The sequence below is a fragment of the Staurois parvus genome, unplaced genomic scaffold (assembly GCF_062004578.1).
Source record: "Staurois parvus isolate SC_StPar_1 unplaced genomic scaffold, SC_StPar_1.0 ptg000242l, whole genome shotgun sequence".
Classification (NCBI taxonomy): domain Eukaryota; kingdom Metazoa; phylum Chordata; class Amphibia; order Anura; family Ranidae; genus Staurois; species Staurois parvus.
The window spans coordinates 1082887-1103794 of NW_028318038.1; the positions used below are offsets into that span (position 1 = coordinate 1082887).

A 20908-nucleotide genomic window follows, 5' to 3' on the forward strand; every position below is an offset into this window, starting at 1 on the left:
CAGGACAGGGGAGAGATTCTGTCATAGAGTTGGTCCGTTGCAGAGTGGAAAGGAGCAGGGTTCAAGATGTGAAGGTTTCTGCGGGTAATTGTTTGCTGCTTGGAGGGATAGGTGTTTGAAGACGAGGACACTGTGAAGGTGATGAGATTGTGATCAGGGAGAGGAAAAGGGGGTGTTTGTGAGGTTGTAGGGAGTGCAAGGATGGGAGAAAACAAGGTCTAATGTATTCCCATCAGAGGGAGTGGAGGACTGTATACTGTACATTGTGCTAATGCAAAAGATGAGGTTATGTTGAAGAGTTGGGATGTAGCCGGGTTGTTGACATTAATAGGGATGTTAAAATCTCCAAGAATGATAGTGGGTAGTTCAGAGGAGAGAAAGTAGGGTAGCCCAGCGGAGAAATCATCAAGAAAGCGGGACACCAGTCCAGGAGGCCGATAGATCACTGCAATCCTCAGGGTAATGGGAGAAAACAGCCGGATGCAGTGAATCTTGAAAGAAAAGGATAGAGAGGGAGGGCTATGGAGGACTTGAAAGGTGCTCAGTGGGGATAGAAGCAAACCAACCCCACCACCTTTCCGACCACTGGGTCTGGGTGAGTGGGTCCAGAGAAGGCCTCCATAGGAAAGTGCTGCTGGAGAAGCAGAATCTGCTGCTTGAAGTCAGGTTTCTGTAATTGCTAGTAGGTTACGGGAGCGGGAGACAAACAGGTCATGGACAGAGGTGAGCTTATTACAGGCGGAGCGGGCATTCCAGACAGCACATGAAAAAGGGAGGGTGGTTTTTAGCAGCACTGGGACTGATATTAAATTGAGGGCATTGCGGCTATTCCCGGAAGAAAGAGGATGCCTGGTGTGGGGGTGAGATACTGGAGGACCAGGGTTTGGGGATTGTAAGGATCCTTTCCTGAAGGAAGGACAATCCCTACTCTGACACAGAGCCTGCTGTTGTTTTAGGCTGCCAAAACTGAAATATTCCATGTTTATATTATAACTCAGACTTTGTAAGTGTAAGCGAGCGTTTGCTTTATCCCCACCCTCCCTTGCTACATTTTGATAGATTGCCTTTGGGACTTAGCAGCCAAAGGTTTGATGCCTTCTCTCCGAGGAAACAGTTGTGATCTCAGCAACATGGCTGATGGTGTTTTTGATTTACAATCTTCAGCTGTGCATGTCTGCACTTGCAGATTAGTGTTCTGTCTGATGGTGGCTACATAGTTCTGATGCAAACTCCATTGATAAAACACGAATGTAAGGGGAAACTTGCCTGCTTATTACTGATCTATGCACCTGGGTTCTGGGTAGTATTTGGAAGTGCCCCTTCTTCCATAGGAAATTTTTATCCTCTATGTGAATATAATCTTTTATTGCTGTTTTCATGTGCTATATTGCACATCTGCCATATCGTCTGAACATAGGGATAGCCATAAATTCTTAATCCAAATGTTCTACGTGTGTTATAACCTGAAGATCACTGCACAGGTTACAGTCAGACTGCACATTCTCCTTTTAGATCTTCCAACAAGTTTCTAGTGCAAGGGTCTGTCTGATTGAACAGGTAGTTCCTCATAGTACATGGCTTTGGTAAATGTAAAGATGCTTGTATAGAGATTGTATGTATGGACCTAAAGCAGATGTTTAAACACTGAAATATCCAGACACTGTACTAAATGTGAACATTGTTTTCAACCTCATATTGTTAATATTTTTTTTTTTTTATGTTGGACAGATGACTACCTCCGCTATGCTCATGGCCTCATATCAGAATATATACCAGAAGAACTCCGCACTGAGCTTTCCCAGTATCTAAAGTAAGATTTGCACTCCATTTTAAGACCCTTTTTAAATTATTAAAATATAGTTATGTAGTGCAAGAATAAGGCTAGCAATCCTCATGTAGTTAGGACTAAAGTGACCGTATCTCTGCAAAGGTTTGCTCTGGACATCCTTCTACTCACTTTACCTGTGTTTGCTTGATGCCTCTGCAGCAAGCACTGAAATGACCGATATCCATAAACCAAGGGGATAGTGACGTCAATGCCCCCCGTCATAAGACTGGGTTTGGGCCTATGCTTGCATGATCTCCTGATCATGTGCTCCTCAGTCCCCAGAATGCCAGGCATTGTGTGAGCTTGCAGTGGAGGAAGAAATGTAGAGGGATCACCAGTAAGTAGAGTATATAAGGGTTGAGGGGTGCAGCCTTTGCAGAGACACATTTGCGTTGCTTGCGCAAGGTGACTGGTTTTTGAACTGGTTAAAACTAGTATACCATCAAAGTTACAGTAAACATTTCCAATAATTCCATAATCCAGTTACTGTTAGGAGACAAGGTTATTCAGAATATTTTGTTCTTTTTGGTCCTTCACCTTGCATCCAGTGGAATGCTGAAAAGCCATAACCCATGCAGCAGGCTGCATACATATATTTTGTCATCAGGCTTTGTGGATAGCTCATAGAGAAGAGTTAAACAAGTAAAGAGGGGATGGACATGAACAGTCTGTGACATTCTAAGGCTTATTTGCTAAACAAATTGAAAATGTTCACACAATAAATTGTGTAAAGACTTACCTCAGTTCTTCAAACTTTTTTGACAGTTCTAGTTGTGACTTGTTCTAAAAGATAAAATGTTAACTTAAATATTTCACACTTTAATTCTGCCATGCAGCATCCCAGATATCTCCAGTCCAACTCCTGAACCTCCTACAAAGGTAAATGACACTGAAATGTGTGTATACTGCAGTGGTGAGCTCTGTAGTTTCAGAAAATTCAACTAACACCTTTCCTTCTTCCTTTTTAATGTGATGCACTAAAATTTCACTATCGCGCTCTCAGAAACTTTCATATTATCGGGAAATAATGGATCGGCACTGGTTGCGCTTCCTTGTTTTTTGCATGTAATTTTGAATTGAAGGTTAATTTACACTGTAACTAGTGGGAAGTTTTCATAAAATGATAACCGGGCAGTAAATTGAGAACTTCCTCAATCTAAATTTGCAGAAAAGGAAAATGTCTGAAAAACCTGTGGAAGCAGAAGAGGACTACACAAAATTTAATTCCAGTTCAACAAAAAAGGTGGGCCTTTTTAATCTTCCTAGTTCATGTAATTTTTTTTTTTCTATATTTTATTTTCAATGATGATTGCGTGTGTAAGGCATGACTGCTTTACATGTGTGATGCATACATAATCATAGCTCTGCTGTATGGAGCACCAGTTTAATAGAAGGCCCTACTTCAAGACCGACATGCCTATATGCAGACCATGTCGCGGTAACCTTCCTTTTTTTTTTTTTTTTTTTTTTCCGCTTGTGCGTAATTGTGTGTTTAGAGGCTTGTCAATTTTGGAATATCTTCTTTATCTATCCATTTGATGTAAGTTACGTTTTAGTTAATAGCTTATTTTTGAAGATCCCTTTTTTTTTTTTTTTTTTTTCTGTAAACAGTTGGCTTGACTCTGTGATTCTTCTCTCCTCCTTCCTACTTATGCTCTGCCTCCAGACCCCCTATGCTTCTATGCACTTTACAAAATCCTATGATTGCATGATATTTTAAACTGTGGCAACTCAAGTACTTTTGAAGTTCGTCAGTTGCATAGAGATGAACAGCTATTTTACAGTCTAAGTCTACAGTCTAAATTGCCTCAGTATCCGTTAAGTATTTTGAAAATTATATATTTATCCATGATATTTTCCAATATATGAAATGGCCCACTTTCAGTTAGAAAAAGTACCTCCTTTAAACCATTGAGCTCTGATTTGGGAAGAAAAAACCAGTTGGACCCTCTTTTACCGTAGAGGATCATATACAGTGTATGTGAATGAAAATATATATATATCTATTATACACTCTAGATCCACAGCAAATGCTCACAGGTGAGTCGGCATCAGCGGTGTAATCTCCAGGTACGGGTGCTCCCTTAGTCGGAGCTGCAACGTTCAAAAGAGAAAAAAGTTTGGATGCTGCACTCCCAGTCAAGATCCAAAAAAGCCTTTATTGTAAAATAAACAGAGCACACAGATGCACAAGCAGTGGAAATGTCTGGGTTTTCACAAAGCACAGTTCATGTGTGAAATGCGTTAGCCCTCTTTCCCTTGCTTGTACATTTGTGTGTGCTATTTACAATAAAGGCTTTTTTGAATCTCAATTGAGAGTGCAGCTATTCTGACTTTTTTCCCATCTGATAAAATGTATGAACCAGCTTCTAAGTTAATTATTATTTTGCTTTTGTTGTAGGCCAATAGCAAGATGACTGCAGCCCAAAAATCCTTGGCTAAAGTGGATAAGACTGGGATGAAAAACATATCTTCTTTTTTTAGTCCAAAAGGGAAGAGCACAAAATAGAAAGTGTTGGAAGGGTTACAACTGTATGTGAAAGAAAAGATGTTTTATTTAAATAAAAACAGTGTTATTTTTGAATCGTCTGGCAGTCTGTTTTAAAACAGGGCATGTAATTTATATGCTGTAATGGAATTTGTAGTAAATACCTTTTTGAGTGAACACATTTGGACTATATTTTTCGGTAAACCATGATCCTGCAGCTTCAGCATTCACTAAGGCTCCATTCACATTAGGGGGTTTCAAATAGCGGGCGGAATCGCCGCGATTCTGCCTGTGAATTGAAAATGCATTGTCACAATGTGAAAATGGGCGATTTGATTCTTGCTGCGATTGATTCTAGCTGGGATTGCAGCGCGTTTAGAGTAGATTATGCTTAAAGTGGTATTAACCCTATCACCGCGAGGTCTGTACGTCATATGGACCTGACAGCAGGGGATTTTTTACACAATCCAGTGGCTACAGCCACTGGGATTGTGTATAGTACTGATAGACAGATCCCTGCCTGTTGAGTGGAAGCAGTCCCAAACGCTTCCACTGCCCCTGGTACCGGGAAGAATGTCCGCTCTCCTCCCATTCTTTCTGTGACCCCAAAGACGACGTGTATGACGTCACTTCCTGGTCATGGCTGTCACAATACATGTATTGCACTATGATCTGCATTGCAATACATCTAGTGGAGACCAGAGTGTCTTTTTGACCCTGCATGGCTCAATAAAGAGAACATAAAAATCATCACATAGGGGATGTCCCCTATGTGATGGGAAAAAAAAGTTACGCTAAAGTTTTTTTTAATTGCAAAAAATAGTTACACCCAAGCACTTAACATCCCTGCCAAAAAAACATTTTGAGGCTACCCCACCCCCACATGTACGAACGCAAACTCACACGTCTGGGCTCCTACACGTGAAAACGACGATTGTGATACAAGTTACATATTGCCGTGCACACCATAGTCAGAGCAATAATTCTAGCACACGTAGGCTCCATAACACTAAACTTATGACCTATAGGCACTTTTGAAGCATTGCCTATAGATTATGTAGGGTACTGAAGTTTGTTGCCATGTCACAGGTACACAGAAATTTAAGGATTTTGCATGTGGGTTATCTTTACTCGGCGCAACTTCATCCTTTATATTTTACCAAAAATGTGGGTAATTTATTTTGTTTACCAGAATTGAGTGTTACTTGTGAGCCACTAATTAAAATCAACACAGGTGCGCTGACATCAAACACATCCTCTATTCATGTGTATAGAAGTACCAAAAAAATGATTAATAAATGTTGCGCTCCCAATCTGAGTGAAAATATAAAAAATATATATAAATCAGATCAATAAATCCCTAAAACATAATCTAAATAATAATCCCCCATAAAATCTTAATGATCAAATCCAAAAACAATGTGATCAAATAAATATATAGTGACTACTATAAAAATAAATATTGAATAATGCAAAGAAGTCTCTGTTGAAATAAGGTGACAACTCCCAGTGATGTGATTCAAATAAAATATACATTTCCGGTGATTCCTTAGTGTGATTAACTTGTGCGCTCACCTCCTTATTAGCCTATGATAGGCATACTGAGCTTTTTGTTCACTTATGGAACTTTTGAAACCTGTGTTGCATCATATGAAGGGTGGTGGGTATCTCTGTTGGCGTCCTGTACTCCTATCCCTGCAGGGATCTCTCTCTCCTGCTGCTACTCTCTTGTTTTCCTCCTTAGGTGTTCCTCAGTGGGAGAGAAATGCAAAAATAATGCCTTTGTCCTTTTTAAGGTTAAATTACTTTATTATGTGCCCAAATGGACTCACATTCAATGTAATTTAAAATCGCTTTGTTAAAATCAATAGCCGATTACAGTGTGCTATGTGTATGAATATAAGTAATATTCAATGATGAAAAAGTAGACTAACTAGGGCAGCTACTAACATAGCTAGAAATGTTCTCTTTATTTGAACCATTCTCTGAAACCTTGGAGATGGTTGTGCGTGAAAATCGCAGTAGATGAGCAGTTTTTGAAGTACTCAGACCAGCCCATGTGGCGCCAACAACTATACCACGTTCAAAGTCACTTACAGTGAAGGAAATACGTATATGATCCCCTGCTGATTTTGAATGTTTGCCCACTCACAAAGAAATGATCAGGCTAAAAATCGAATGGTAGGTGTATTGTAACACAGATACAGAAAAGCAACAAAAAATTCAAAATAAATGCATGTCTAACAAATTATGCACTGATTTGCATGTTCATGAGGGAAATAAGTATTTGATCCTCTTCACAAAACATGACTTAGTTCTTGGTCATCTTGGCAAATCCCTTGTTGGCAATCACAGAGGTCAGACGTTTCCTGTACTTGGCCACCAGGTTTGCACACATCTCAGGAGGGATTGTGGCCCACTCCTCTTGGCAGATCCTCTCCATTTCATTAAGGTTTGGTGGCTGACATTTGGCAACTTGAACTTTCTGCTCTCTCCACAGATTTTCAATTGCATTTAGGTCTGGAGACTGGCTAGGCCACTCCAGCAACTTAATGTGCTTCTTCTTGAGCCACTCCTTTGTTGCCTTGGCCGTGTGTTTTGGGTCATTGTCATGCTGGAAAACCCATCCATGACCCATTTTCAATGCCCTGGCTGAGGGGAGAAGGTTCTCACCCAAGATTTGACGGTACATTGCCCTGTCTATCGTCCCTTTGATGCGGTGCAGTTGTCCTGTCCCCTTAGCATAAAAACACCCCGAAAGCAGAATGTTTCCACCACCATGTTTGACAGTTGGGATGGTGTTCTTGGGATCATAGGTAGCATTCCTCCTCCTCCAAACACGGCAAGTTGAGTTGATGCCAAAGAGCTCGATTTTGGTCTCATCTGAGCACAACACTTTCAACCATTGTAAAAATACAGCGAGCGCTCACAAAAAATAAATAAATTATATATAAATAGATAAATTATATAAATATAAATGTCATAAGCTGCATATGCACCAACGTAGGGACCCTAGAACCTAGTAGATATCAATAAATATAGAAAAGGTGCAGCGCTAAAATTATATACTAAATGAAATTTGGTCATCAATAAAAATAACCTCAGAAATCAGTGTTCATGATCATAACAAAAATAAGTGAATGTGGCATATTGTCAAGCGCCAAATAAGAACGTGGTTATATCAACAGTCTATAAACCAAGAAAGTGTTCAAAGATTAGTGCAAGCTTGACGTGGTCAGGTCAGCAGATTAGTGCTCCATCAACATATACTTTCGTGACTTTCAGTAAATCCGTGCAATTCAATCCGTGTGAGAGACTGTATAAAATGCGCAACCACCAGATGCACATAAAACGTGCATTAAGCTGAATATGACTCTGTAGGGTGCCCCTTTAGGTAGATCTGTCAGACAGCCTGGAAGAAGGATCCCTCCTCTGGATACAAGCCTCCTTTGCAGCCATGCTTCCTCTGGGGTCCTCTGTAATCTTTAGCTCAGGTCAGAGCCAGTAATATAAATGCCTCCTAGCAGGGGCGGACTGACCATTTGGAAACCCGGGCATTGCCCGAGGGCCCGGAGTCAGTAGGGGGCCCCATGAGATGCCCCTGGTACCTTTTTCATAGGCTTTTTTGAGTTTGGGCAAGGACACAGGGGCCCCATAATCCCCTATTGCCCGGGGGCCCCCATGAGTTGTCAGTCCGCCACTGCCTCATAGTGTTGTAATTTAAAGGTATTTATTGTTTAAAACTAAATATAGATGATCAGTCAGTCATAAAGTGCATATATTGCATACAATTCTGAATAAGCTAATGGCTTCCTTCTATATGGCATGTGGCTGATCAGCCACTCTCCAAGATGGCTGCCGGACCTTCGTGCGGCTCTGGCGGTGTGACGTCACGACGTACAGCTCCTCGTTGACGCGTTTCATGCCAAGCACGTTATCAAAAGGGGTGTGCCTCACGTTGGACGTCCATTGCATCATTATATACTCTTAATGCGCTTGCGCACTTTGCGGGCGCCATTTACGGGCCTGGACATGTGCTTCTTGAGCAGAAGGACCTTGTGAGCACTGCAGGACTTCAATCCTTGTTGACGTAGTGTGTTACTAATTGTTTTCTTGGTGACTGTGGTCTCAGCTGCCTGGAGATCATTGACAAGATCCTCACGTGTATTTCTGAGATGATTCCTCACTGTTCTCATGACCATTGACACTCCACGAGGTGAGATCTTGCATGGTGCACCAGACCTAGGGAGACTGACAGTGTTTCTTCCATTTGCGAATGATTGCACCAACTGTTGTCAACTTCTCACCAAGCTGCTTGGCGATAGTTTTGTAGCCCAGTCCAGCCTTGTGTAGGTCTACAATCCTGTCCCTGACATCCTTGGACAGCTCTTTGGTCTTTGCCATGGTGGAGAGTTTCTAATATGATTGTTTGATTGCTCCTGTGGACAGGTGTCTTTTACACAGGTAACAAAATGAGATTAGCAGCACTCCCATTCAGAGACTGCTTCTAATCTCAGCTTGTTACCTGTATGAAAGACACCTGGTAGCCAGAAATCCTGATGAATGATAGGGGATCAAATACTTATTTCCCTCATGAACATGCAAATCGGTGCATAATTTGTAAGACATGCAATTCTTTTGAATTTTTTGCTGCTATTCTGTCTTACAATACACCTACAATTCGATTTTTAGATTGATTGATCATTTCTTTGGGCAAACATTCAAAATCAGCAGGGGATCAAATACTTATTTCCTTCACTGTAAGTCCCCTTTCTTCCCCATTCTTATGCTCGGTTTGAACTTCAGCAAGTCTTCTTCACCACATCTCTACATGCCGAAATGCATTGAGTTGCTGCCATGTGATTGGCTGATTAGCAATTTGTGTTTCCAAGCAATTGACCGAGTGTACCCAATAAAGTGGCCAGTGAGTGTATGTAAATGGGGAAAAAAATCGAAATAAAGGCACGTAAAATAAAAAGGAATTCACATACTGAATGTTATCATCTTGTATTAACTGCTTACAGTTATCAGATTATATTTTTTTAATGTGAGAATCAACTAATTCTTTCTGTACCTTTTCTTTTATTGGTCTTTTTCATATGTTTAAATGTTAATTGTGGATGCAGTTTTATAGGTTTTGGGATATCTGAGAATGTATTGGTATCTAAAAACTGTTTTCTAAAATCAGCATCGATTCTGTTCTACCCGACTAATTATGTCAAGCTTTTAAATCCATAATCTAAATACTAGCAAACTGGAGGACATTAAAGCAATAGAAGAAGTCCACCACAACTAAATGACTGATTACCACAGATCAACTGTGACCAAAGCCAGAATTGCAACCTCAAGCTTTTGAACAATTATTTTCTATCCAGAGCAGTATTTAGATCTAGTGATTATCAAGGCTCAGATCTGTTGATAATGAGGTGTGAAACTTTGAGGCTCATGCATGGGGATTGCCATATTCCCCCAGTGTCCACATAGGCAATTATCACCTGTTGCCTTTGAAGGAACAGGTGTGACCACTCAGGGATACATTTCTTGCTTATTAGAGAGCATGTCCAGTAATTGTACTCCACCTTGCTGAAATAACTTGCTGAAAAAAACTCATTTTGTACACTGCAATTACACAAGTTTATTTTTCCATGTCCTGTACACTTTAGAATTCACAAGCTTTTAATTGTACACATGCCAGCAATACCAAATAATATTATAGTTTTGAGTACAACAAATCCCCTTTCTTGTCCTGCTTAATAAACACTAAGGGCCCCATTTATAATGGAGAACAGATATCATCTGCACCTGCTATATTCTTGTAGTCTGCGGTTTAAAGACCACTCAAGGTGTCTTCATGTTTGTCGTGGGGTCGGTTTCATAAGGTTATCGTAGTGACAGGTGTAGTTTCACTCAATAATGGATGACTAATGAAAGAAATCATCACGTAATACGCTTTAGTTGTTCATGCATAAAAACAAAATACACTCTCATATGCACGTAGTTTACACACCGAAAACAAACATTCACTAAATCTATAGTTTCACATATAACTAAATATCTTCAGATTTGCTCATGGCTATAGCCATATGTATGAGGTGCACCCAACTTACCCACCTAATCGGGATTGGGACTGAATATTAAATGGGTGAGATATTGGGTTTGATTTACTAAAGGCATGAAAGTGAATGAGGAATAGATCTGAATTCTGTCATCCAATTATGCGCAAGCAGAATTGCTGGGTTTTTTTTTGTTTTTTTAATTTTCCTTGCAGGTAATTGGGTATTTGCAAAGTGAAATTTCACCACTTTTACCAAGCTCAGGGGAAAATTCCCTTGTAATGTGCAACTTCTCTTGCAAATTGAACAGCCTATTTGCCTTTAGTTAATCTACCCCACTGAATAAAATTTGTCCATATATACATGGATCACATACACCAAGGGTGCTCAACCTGTAACCTGCAGACCACATGTTTGTTGTCCTTGGAGCCCTCTGATGTGGCTCTTGACCTCAAACCAGGAAAGTGAATGCCTGGGGTCAGCAACCTGGTGATTACGATCTGGGCTTGCTGACCCGCCATCCCAGAGCAGAGTGCATCGAGCTGGCGCCGGCAGAGGAGGAAGCAGGTGGCTGTGGAGAGAGCAGGAGCTGCATAAGCTGATGCTTCCTCTGTAGCACCAACTCCTGTCATGCACTTCACCTGGGACCTTTCTAGCAACCTGGAGAGTGATGCGATACAAAAGGTCAGTGTATTTAACACATACACTGTGCTTTTGCAATGGGCATTTCAGAACCTATAAAAGGCCTAAGAATTTTTTAGGCTGCTTTTACACTGATCCATAGCTGCAGTACAGTGCACCTGAATGTTTCCTGGGGGTTACCTGCACTGAGCCATAGACTTGAATGCAGGCGTTTTGATGTGCTTTCAGAAAGTGCTCCACACCCGCAAGGTATAATGGAAATCTATGGCAAAGCATGTGCGCTAGCCCGCAGGAAAGCTGCAGGTACATTGTGCTGAACCCGTGGAGCAGGTAAACCACAGAGCATCAGTGTGAAAGTAGCCTTAAAAGTGGCTCAGGACAGCAAGTTCTAGTTCACACCACGTGCAGTGCTATTTTCCTGCATCAAAAAAGCATGGAAAGTAGGTTATATGGGTTCCAATGGCATAGTTCACACCAGCGCAGTGCATTCCAGTGCTTTTCACTTTCAGAAAAAAAAAGTACAACATGCTGCTTTTTTCTTGCACAGAACTATAATGGAATGCAGTAAAATATCAAAAACTCATCAGACCCCAGTACAGTGAAAAAAAAATGGGAAAAGAAGTTAGGAAAAGCATTGTCTTGATGAAAATAAAGATTTTGCTATTGAAATGACCCAAAAATGGAATGCATAAAAAAAGCATGTGCAGAAATGCATCTGCAATGGATCTGGAGGATGTTTTTATGGTGTGAACTAGCCCTTACATTTGCGGTTTGAGGGTTGGTAAGACCCCATAGGTGAGACGTTTTTTCCACACACCCCAACCACTGGTGTAGCATCAGGGGTCACAATGGCGACTCTGCCCCATGCTCCAGGGGTTGCCTGTGATCTCCCAGTCACATTCTGTTTTATGCTTGGACAGGAGAAGCGGCGTTTACAGGAACCGATCCTCTTCATTTTCCTCCTGCAACTCCTGAAAACCTGCTTCTCCCTTCCATCAGCTTTCAGCTGCTGCAGGAGGAAACTGTTCATTATGCTGTTCAAAATAAACAAATGAGAAATTCTGAACTATTTCGTCTCCTTGTGACCCGACCAGTTACCAAATTTAGTTAAGTGGCCCTCGCTCTTCAAAAGGTTGAGCACCCCTGATATACGCTACTTGGGATGTAATGGGGATAAGGATCACACAGCTCAGCTCCCACTGGTAATATTTCACTTTCTGTTCTAGTTACAGTAGTCACTGGAACAATAAATGAAGGGAAGTCACAAACACATAAAAACAAACTTTTTAGTAGTGTGAGTAAAACTCCTCATGGGAATGTAGACAACCAGACCCTAATAGTCTAGCCCTTACCCGTTCAGTCCAGAAAAACAAATGACTGGAAATACATTGTAAATCATTTTATTGTAGTTTGACACTAGAAGTTGTCATATAATTGGACAGTAAATATATTGCTTACATCTGCAGACAATCCATGAGAAACTAAAGCTAAATATAATGCTAATTATTTAGAAATTCTGGCTGATCATCTGCTTTTATATTTTGAGTGCTGACACAGATCCCGAGCTGCAGATCACAATGATCAGATAATATTTAATGTCAGTGGAGAGCTTATTAACATCTAGAGGAGCAGATGTCTTGGAAGCCTATCTGTTAGATTATAACACCCAAGAAAATACAATGCAAGGAAATGTTACTAGTGGTAAAATAGTGACAGTTGTTTCTTCCTGTAGAGATAGACAGTGGTTATTTTTGTACTGTTTGTTCTAAAATTATGTTCAGTCAAAAAATATATTGCACTTATTGAGAACTGAAGAGAAGTGTTTCATGAATACACAGCGGGTATAGAAAAGAATCACCCCCCTTTTTAGAATTATCACATTTTGTTGCTTTGCAGCCTGAGATAAAGACAGACAGTTTTTGTTTTATCCAGCTATATTTACTCAGTGCAACTTATAACATCAAAGTGAAAGATATATCACCAACATGTCAGAGTTGGAAAAAGGATCGCTCCCTCCTAAAAATGACTTTTTCTCAATCTGGTGTAGCTGATCACCTTCTCAGTGGCACACAAAGCCATTGAACTTTCAGCTGTAGTCATTTTAATTCCGCATGAAGAGCTTTCCTGGAGCCTTTCATTCCCCGATAGTGTAACTGAAGCAAACAATTCAAAAACCAAAGTTTCGAGTTGGAAAAAGGATCGCCCCCTTGGGTCAGTATTTTGTTGAGCCACCTTTTGCTTTAATTACAGCCTTTTAGTCTGTTGGGGTATGTCTCTACTAACTTTGCACATCTAGACTTTGCAATATTTGCTGTCTCTTCTTTGCAAAACTGCTCAATTTCAGTTAAAGTTGATGGTGGTCATTTGTGGACTGCAGTCTTCCAAGTCATTTCACAGATTTTCAATGGGGTTTAAGTTTGGCATCTGACTAGGCCATGAAAGGACATTCACCATGTTCTCATTCAACCACTGTGTGGTCATTTTTGCTGTGTGCTTTGGGTCATTGTCATGTTGGAAAGTAAGCATTCTTCCCATTGACAACTTTCTGGCAGAGGGCAGCAGAGTTTACTCAAGGATTTGATGGTATTTTGCCCCATCCATTTTTCTTTCTATCTTGATAAGTGCTGCAATCCCTAGTGCAGAGAAACACCCCCCATGACTGGATATTACCACCTCCATGCTTTACTGTAGGAATGGTGTTATTTGGATGGTGAGCTGTATTGGATTTGTGCCAGACATATATTTTAGTGTTGAGGCCAGATAATTTAATTTTAGTCTCATCTGACCAGAACACCTCTTTCCATGTGGCCTCAGAATCTTCAAGGTGCATTTTGGCAAAGCTCATGACTGCATGTGGCCTTTCTTGAGGAGTGACTTTTTTCTTGCAACCCTCCCATACATTTGTGGAGAATTTGTGATATTGTTGTCACATGCACACAATGATCACTCTTTGTCATACATTCCTGCAACTGCTTCTGAGTTGCTGTAGGCCTTTTGGTAGATTCTCTAACCAGTTTCCTCCTCGCTCTTTTATCCAGTTTGGAGCAATGTCCTAAACTAGGGAGGGTTTGTGTTCTACCAAATACCTTTCACTTCTTAATAATATTTATTTCAGGTACTTATATAGCGCCATCAATTTTACACAGTGCTTTTACATATATATTGTACATTCAAATCAGTCCCTAACCCTCAATGGGTGTACAATCTAAGGTCCCTAACTCACATTCATACATACACATAGAAACTAGGACAATTTAGACAGGAGCCAATTAACCTACCAGCATATCTTTGGAGTGTGGGAGGAAACCGGAGTACCCGGAGAAAACCCATGCAAGCATAGGGAGAACATGCAAACTCCATGCAGGATGCGCCATGGTCGGGAATGGAACCCATGACCCATTTACTGCAAGGCAGACATGCTAACCACTAAGCCACTGTGCCGCCCATAATAGACATCACAGTGCTTCTAGGCACTGATAAGCCTTCAAAAAATGTTTGTATCCTAACTTATGCCTGTTCACAACTTTATCCCGGGGATCTTTTGACAGTGCCTTGCCACCCATAGTTGACTGTTTGCTTCAATTGCACTACCAGGGATTGAAATACTTCAAGAAAGCTCTTTAATGCTGAGCTTATCAAAGTGACCACAGTTGAAAGTCAAATGGCTTTGTGTGCTATGGAGAAGGTGATTAGCTACACCTTATTGAGTTTACAAGTTATTTTTAGGAGTGGGTGATCCTTTTTCCAACTCAGTGATTCTGTTTTTGGATTTTTAAAAATTTTGTATGACAAGTTGGTGTTTTATCTTTCACTTGGATGTGTAAACACAGCTAGATAAAACAACTGTCTGCCTTCATTTTAGGCTGCAAAGCAACAAAATGTGATTATTTTAAAGGGGGGGGGGGGGATGATTCTTTTCTATACCCACTGTATATTATCTAACAAAATGTTTGTCAAATGCTGGTAAACGTTTTATCTACAATTTTGTCTACAGAATTCGGCATGTTCTTGAAGTAGCAGTGGTTGTGGGCTGATTGTTTGTATCACTGGTCTTCTGGTCTAATGCAACGTCTTCTTCTGTTCCATGTATTACATAATCCTCTATATTTTCTAGTTGATCCGAAACTGCAATAAAGAACATTTATTATACTGTATTTCACCTACTGCAACAGTACATGATCGATGGGCTTGTCAAAATTCTTCTGTCCTGGTAGAAATTTACTAGAATCCCTCAGCCCGGAAACAGCATTTCATCAACAAAAAAGTTAGCAACAATGTATAAAAAGAAATTTAAAATGAAGCTCCCCACTGTAGAAACCATATAGATGGGTAACCTAGCAAACTCAAAATCTCATGCATGAGGTTACACACAATCCTACATTCCTCAAACTAAGCCAGCAACTTCATTCTACTACACCATCTTATGTGTTGGTATTCTTGCAACACATTTTAAAATTACTCTCCTTGTAAACAAACAAAAAGCAATCTTGATTTCCTACCCCAAGTGAAAACCTGATTTCTAGATTTATGTGAACACAACTCCAAATTAGTACATTTATGTGTTCCTAGTGAAAAGTACTATTAGTGCTACAGCATACAGTGCAAAGTTGTTTTAGACAGTTTTGCCCCTCGAAACAATTTGGGGAGGGCCCTTTTTTTACTGGAATTACTGTTCCCTGTGCACAAGGCCAGGTCCACGTTGAAAAGAATTTAGTTTGAAGACATTTGGGAATCTTGCAGAGAGCTCTTACCTCAACCCCACTAAACATCTTTGGGATGAATTAGAATGCCAATTGTAAGGCATACCTTCTTGGCCAACATCAGCACCTGACCTCTTAAATGCTCCCCATTCAATGTGCAGCAGAGTAAAAGCCTTCTTAAAAAGCAAGGAAATCACATATCCCAAAACTAAGAGGATTATTCCTCATTGATTCAGTTGTAGGGCCTTTTGATTTCCTTTTGGATCTTCTCACCATAATGTGTATAATTGTACAATTCCATTGGGTCCCAAGCCCTACTCCATAGAAGCCATAGTATCCAAACAATGCATTAATGATGGATGAAAAAGCCTGAAACAGCTGTATGTAGGTGAAATAAATGTATTTATAATATTAGGCTATATTTGCACGATAGGCTAGCAGCTCTAGATGTGCATCTTGCTAATGCAGTGCAAAGGAATGATTTGCATTGCTCTGCCCACTGTCCTGAAATGAGGAATAATCCTATTAAGAGTGATGGAATGAGACGTGAATAACTTCTGTTCTAAAAAGACTACTGTGCATTGATTCGGTTGGTGGGATTTTTGATTTCTTTGGCCCCTTCTCACCATAACTTGCATAGTTATACTGGCTCAGGGGTTTATTTACTAAAGCTGGAGAATGCAAAATCAGGCTCGCTTCTGCATAGAAACCAATCAGCTTCCAGGTTTTATTGCCAACGCTTAATTCAACAAACTGAGGTTAGAAGCTGACTGGTCTCTATGCAGAAGTGAGCCTGATATTGCACTCTCCAGCTTTAATAAATAAATAAATGTTTGCTTTGAATGTGAGAGCAAATGAAAATCTATCAACAACTTTATTTTTATTCTCATATTAATATGGTCATTTACGTAGGACTAATAAAATTTACATGTGTACCTACAAAGCATAAGAAAATGGGATTATCTTTAAAAATAAAGTTGGTCCGTTCTGAATGCTAGTGATATATAATGAATTGAAGGTAATTCTGAAAACAGGCAGCACAGTGGCTAAATGGTTAGCCATTCTGCCTGGCAGTACTAGGGTCATTGGTTTGAATCCCAACCATGGCACCACCTGCCTGGAGTTTGCATGTTCTCCCTGTGCCTGCGTGGGTTTCCTCCGGGTACTCCGGTTTTCTTCCACACTCCAAAGACATGCTGGTAGGTTAATTGATTCCTGTCCAAATTTGCCCTAGTATGTATGAATGTAAGTTAGGGACCTTAGATTGTATACCCCTTGAGGGTTAGGGACTGATGTGAATGTACAATATATATGTAAAAGCGCTGCATAAATTGAAAGCGCTATATACGTACCTTAAATAATAAACAAAAAAAAACAGCAGTACCTACTTTACAAAGATTCTGACCATTCCTCACTCCCTGCTTTTAAAACTTCCTTCCCTTCATATCATGTTCCAAGAACTACTTGTGATCAGGACAGGAAGGGGAAATATGGACAGCAATAAAAAAGTCAGTAAGTATCAGAAACCAGAATTATCATTTCCTTTCTACCCACAGGACCAGTTTAAATCTATAACAGGAAGCAAAGAAAGACCAACCCCATTCTCCATAAAAATGACAAGATCAAAAAGGAGGGTTCTGTATGCTGACATGGATTGGCATCAGGAAAGGTAAATTACAGGAAGTATTTGATAAAATATTCAGTTTTCCCGACGCCTTCATTGCAGTATACTTATGATACCTAATGAGCTAAACAGGGAGGGCTAAAATGTATAACCAAACTTTATTACAATAAACATGGAGGCCTGAATCATCATTCTGTCTAAGTCCACTGACGTATGAACCTCTGGATCTTCCCTGTAGCACCTGAGGCAGGTGCACTATGGCAACCATCCTGCTGTTTTGCTGATGGTCCCCACAGACATTTTGCATGTGCTGTCCGAACATATAGATGGAGCAAGTCTCTCTTTACTTCCTTTTATAGATTTCAATAGGCTCTGTGGGTGAAGATAGAGGTGTAGCTATACCATATGTTTGCTGCCATGTTGGCATCAGGTAATGTTATTGGTATCTGTGCAGTTTATTGTTAATCCCTGCTGGCAAAATTTCCTGACCCTCCCTGTTCCAGAGTCAACTGTTACCGGGACAAGAAGTGAAGGAAAATCTCCTAATTAAGTGGAAAAGTAAAGCTAAACATCAATTGGCTTGAGTGGGCTTTAGCCAAAAGATTTACAAAATGTGGATTACAAAGGCCATCACTTACCTGTAGCCAGATTACATTCTGCCTGAAGGTCTTCACATTCTGGCATGCCCATAATTTCCTCTTCAGATAGAGCTAAGTTCTTAATTAGGAAATATGTGTTCATTTTCCCTTTGCCTTTTACATCAATAACTCCTCTTTCCACAATGTCAAAGTCCTTGTGTTTCAAGGCCCTGTAGAATGATTTAATTAAAAGTTTGTTTTTGAATCAGATAAGATCATTTCATTTATTTCTGTCATTTCTAAACAGGGAAAGGATCCTGGTGAAATGGAACATTACCACTCTGTTTCCCTGTTCAATAACGATCTTAAATTACTAATGAAGATTCTCGCTAATAGGATCTCCTCTTTTATGAATGTGTATGTACACAAGGACCAAGTAGGATTTATCCTGGGCTGACAATGTCCAGATCAGGTGAGATGAGCGATTGATATCATGTCTCTGCTTCACTCCCGCTGGGATGGAGTCCATCCTCAGGAGGGGTTGTTGCTCTCCATAGATCTTCAAAAAGCTTTTGACTCGGTTTCCTGGTCTTATCTGTTTCAATGCTTGGGGATTTGGCCCTAACTTTCTTATTGTCAAGATCTTATATTCCAACCCTAATACTTATATATCACAACACTTAAACCTATAATATCCCAGAAAAGTGATCTACCTTCACCCTTGAAGGCCAGCTAAACAATATATATGTGACTTTTCTATGAGCAAATACATCAGATCAAAAGATAAAACCAAAACTAATATAAAAAATTATAAAATTATATATAAAAAATTATATATAAAAAAATTATGTCCAAAAATCCCACCGTGTCCAAAAATAAAAATAAAATGATAAATAAAAATAAAAATAAATTCAAAAAGTCCCAAAAAATAATCCTCACAAGTGTAATACAAACACTCAAACTTTTTCTTCTTCTTTTATCACCAAAACCTTCTTAATACCCGCAACACTTGATATTCATGCACCTCAAAAAAAGAAAACTCGACATAGTGTCATACCTTAAATAATGTAAAACACACGTGCCACTCGCTGTGCAGCATGCAAAATACAATAAATGTGTATACTCTAACCAAGTGTCAAAACACATACAATTAAGTGAAATGACAATAAGAGTGAAAACACATTCACATAAGATATGCCATGCAATGTGTGAAAAACCACTCCACAGATAACACTGCCAGTGTATCACACCACACCCTATATATATATATAAAGTGATAACCAAACCACCACTCTCCAACTCTAATATGGATGGGTAATTACCCTATAGCAGAGACAGCAGGGCAGATTAACCACTCTGGGTTACAATCTCCTCTCATTGATTTCCTCCAACGATTATGATTTCCTCCTCCACTTTCCTCCAGAAAACCAGTCACAATATAAAAGGTATTCTTCTTTATTAAAACTCACATAAATTTTGTGGTAACAGCTCCTCCTCACAAAATTTATGTGAGTTTTAATAAAGAAGAATACCTTTTATATTGTGACTGGTTTTCTGGAGGAAAGTGGAGGAGGAAATCATAATCGTTGGAGGAAATCAATGAGAGGAGATTGTAACCCAGAGTGGTTAATCTGCCCTGCTGTCTCTGCTATAGGGTAATTACCCATCCATATTAGAGTTGGAGAGTGGTGGTTTGGTTATCACTTTATATATATATATAGGGTGTGGTGTGATACACTGGCAGTGTTATCTGTGGAGTGGTTTTTCACACATTGCATGGCATATCTTATGTGAATGTGTTTTCACTCTTATTGTCATTTCACTTAATTGTATGTGTTTTGACACTTGGTTAGAGTATACACATTTATTGTATTTTGCATGCTGCACAGCGAGTGGCACGTGTGTTTTACATTATTTAAGGTATGACACTATGTCGAGTTTTCTTTTTTTGAGGTGCATGAATATCAAGTGTTGCGGGTATTAAGAAGGTTTTGGTGATAAAAGAAGAAGAAAAAGTTTGAGTGTATGTATTACACTTGTGAGGATTATTTTTTGGGACTTTTTGAATTTATTTTTATTTTTATTTATCATTTTATTTTTATTTTTGGACACGGTGGGATTTTTGGACATAATTTTTTTATATATAATTTTTTATATATAATTTTATAATTTTTTATATTAGTTTTGGTTTTATCTTTTGATCTGATGTATTTGCTCATAGAAAAGTCACATATATATTATATTCCAACCCTGTGACCAGTTTAAGGATGTCTGGTAGCTACTCAGACCCAATCTCCATTGCAGAAGATACCAGGAAAGGGTGTCCCCTTTCCCCCTTTTTTTTTAGCAAATGCTCTCTGGGCCAACTCTAATATATATGGCGTCTTTTGTGGTTCTCAGGTCTACAAATGCACCCTCTTCGCTGACGATCTACTGCTCTTTGTTACGTCGACAGTAGTCTCGCTCCCGAACATCATGCAATTGCTACCAGTGTTTGGTGATATCTTGGGCCTTATGGTAAACGCTAATAAATTGGTTGCCTTGAACATTTCAGTCGCATTCTGGACTAACAAGCAAGCGTCCTTCCCTTTTGGCTGGAGGAAGGTTTATATTCAATATCTTGGAATTCATGTAACTGCGTCATCCTTATGTAACTGCTGAATCTTGTAGTGATATAAGGGACACCAGAAGGAGCCATGTGACACAGGACTCCCAAATTGCCAAAGAGACTGACAACAGCTGCAGCACTGGAATGAACAGGAGACACAGACCACAGTAGAGGTAAGTATAATGATCTTTTTCTTTAACCTCCTTAGCGGTTTTCCCGAGTGTAGCTCGGGGTAAAATTTCAATACCAAGAGCGGTAACCCCGAGCTACACTCGGGCTTACCATGCGGCGTTGCTCAGGGGGTCCCTGCAGCACTTACCTTGTCCTTCGCTCCCGCGATGTGTCCCCTGCAGCGTCCCCAACCATCTCCTCCGGCCGCAGCCAGCA

The 20908-nt window shown here is 39.9% G+C and overlaps 2 protein-coding genes across 4 annotated transcripts in view; one reads left to right on the plus strand and one right to left on the minus strand.

Annotated features, from left to right (window-relative positions):
• Positions 1-4412, plus strand: part of RNASEH2B (ribonuclease H2 subunit B) — a 37314-nt gene extending 32902 nt beyond the window's left edge. For 2 of the 3 annotated variants that reach the window (XM_089680323.1, XM_089680324.1), the window contains exons 8-11: positions 1729-1810; positions 2665-2707; positions 2997-3071; positions 4230-4412. In XM_089680323.1, coding sequence (XP_089536449.1) covers positions 1729-1810; positions 2665-2707; positions 2997-3071; positions 4230-4337 — 308 coding nt within the window. In that variant the 3' untranslated portion in view covers positions 4338-4412. The remainder of the gene's footprint in view (positions 1-1728; positions 1811-2664; positions 2708-2996; positions 3072-4229) is intronic. The other variant, XM_089680325.1, reaches the window with a different exon arrangement.
• Positions 4413-14999: 10587 nt separating this feature from the next.
• The window catches only part of LOC149459948 (putative guanylate cyclase soluble subunit beta-2), a 30524-nt gene continuing 24615 nt past the window's right edge, over positions 15000-20908 (minus strand). Inside the window, exons 11-12 of the mRNA XM_089680353.1 lie at positions 17974-18143; positions 15000-15136 (exon numbers count right to left, since the gene is read on the minus strand). Coding sequence (XP_089536479.1) covers positions 15000-15136; positions 17974-18143 — 307 coding nt within the window. The remainder of the gene's footprint in view (positions 15137-17973; positions 18144-20908) is intronic.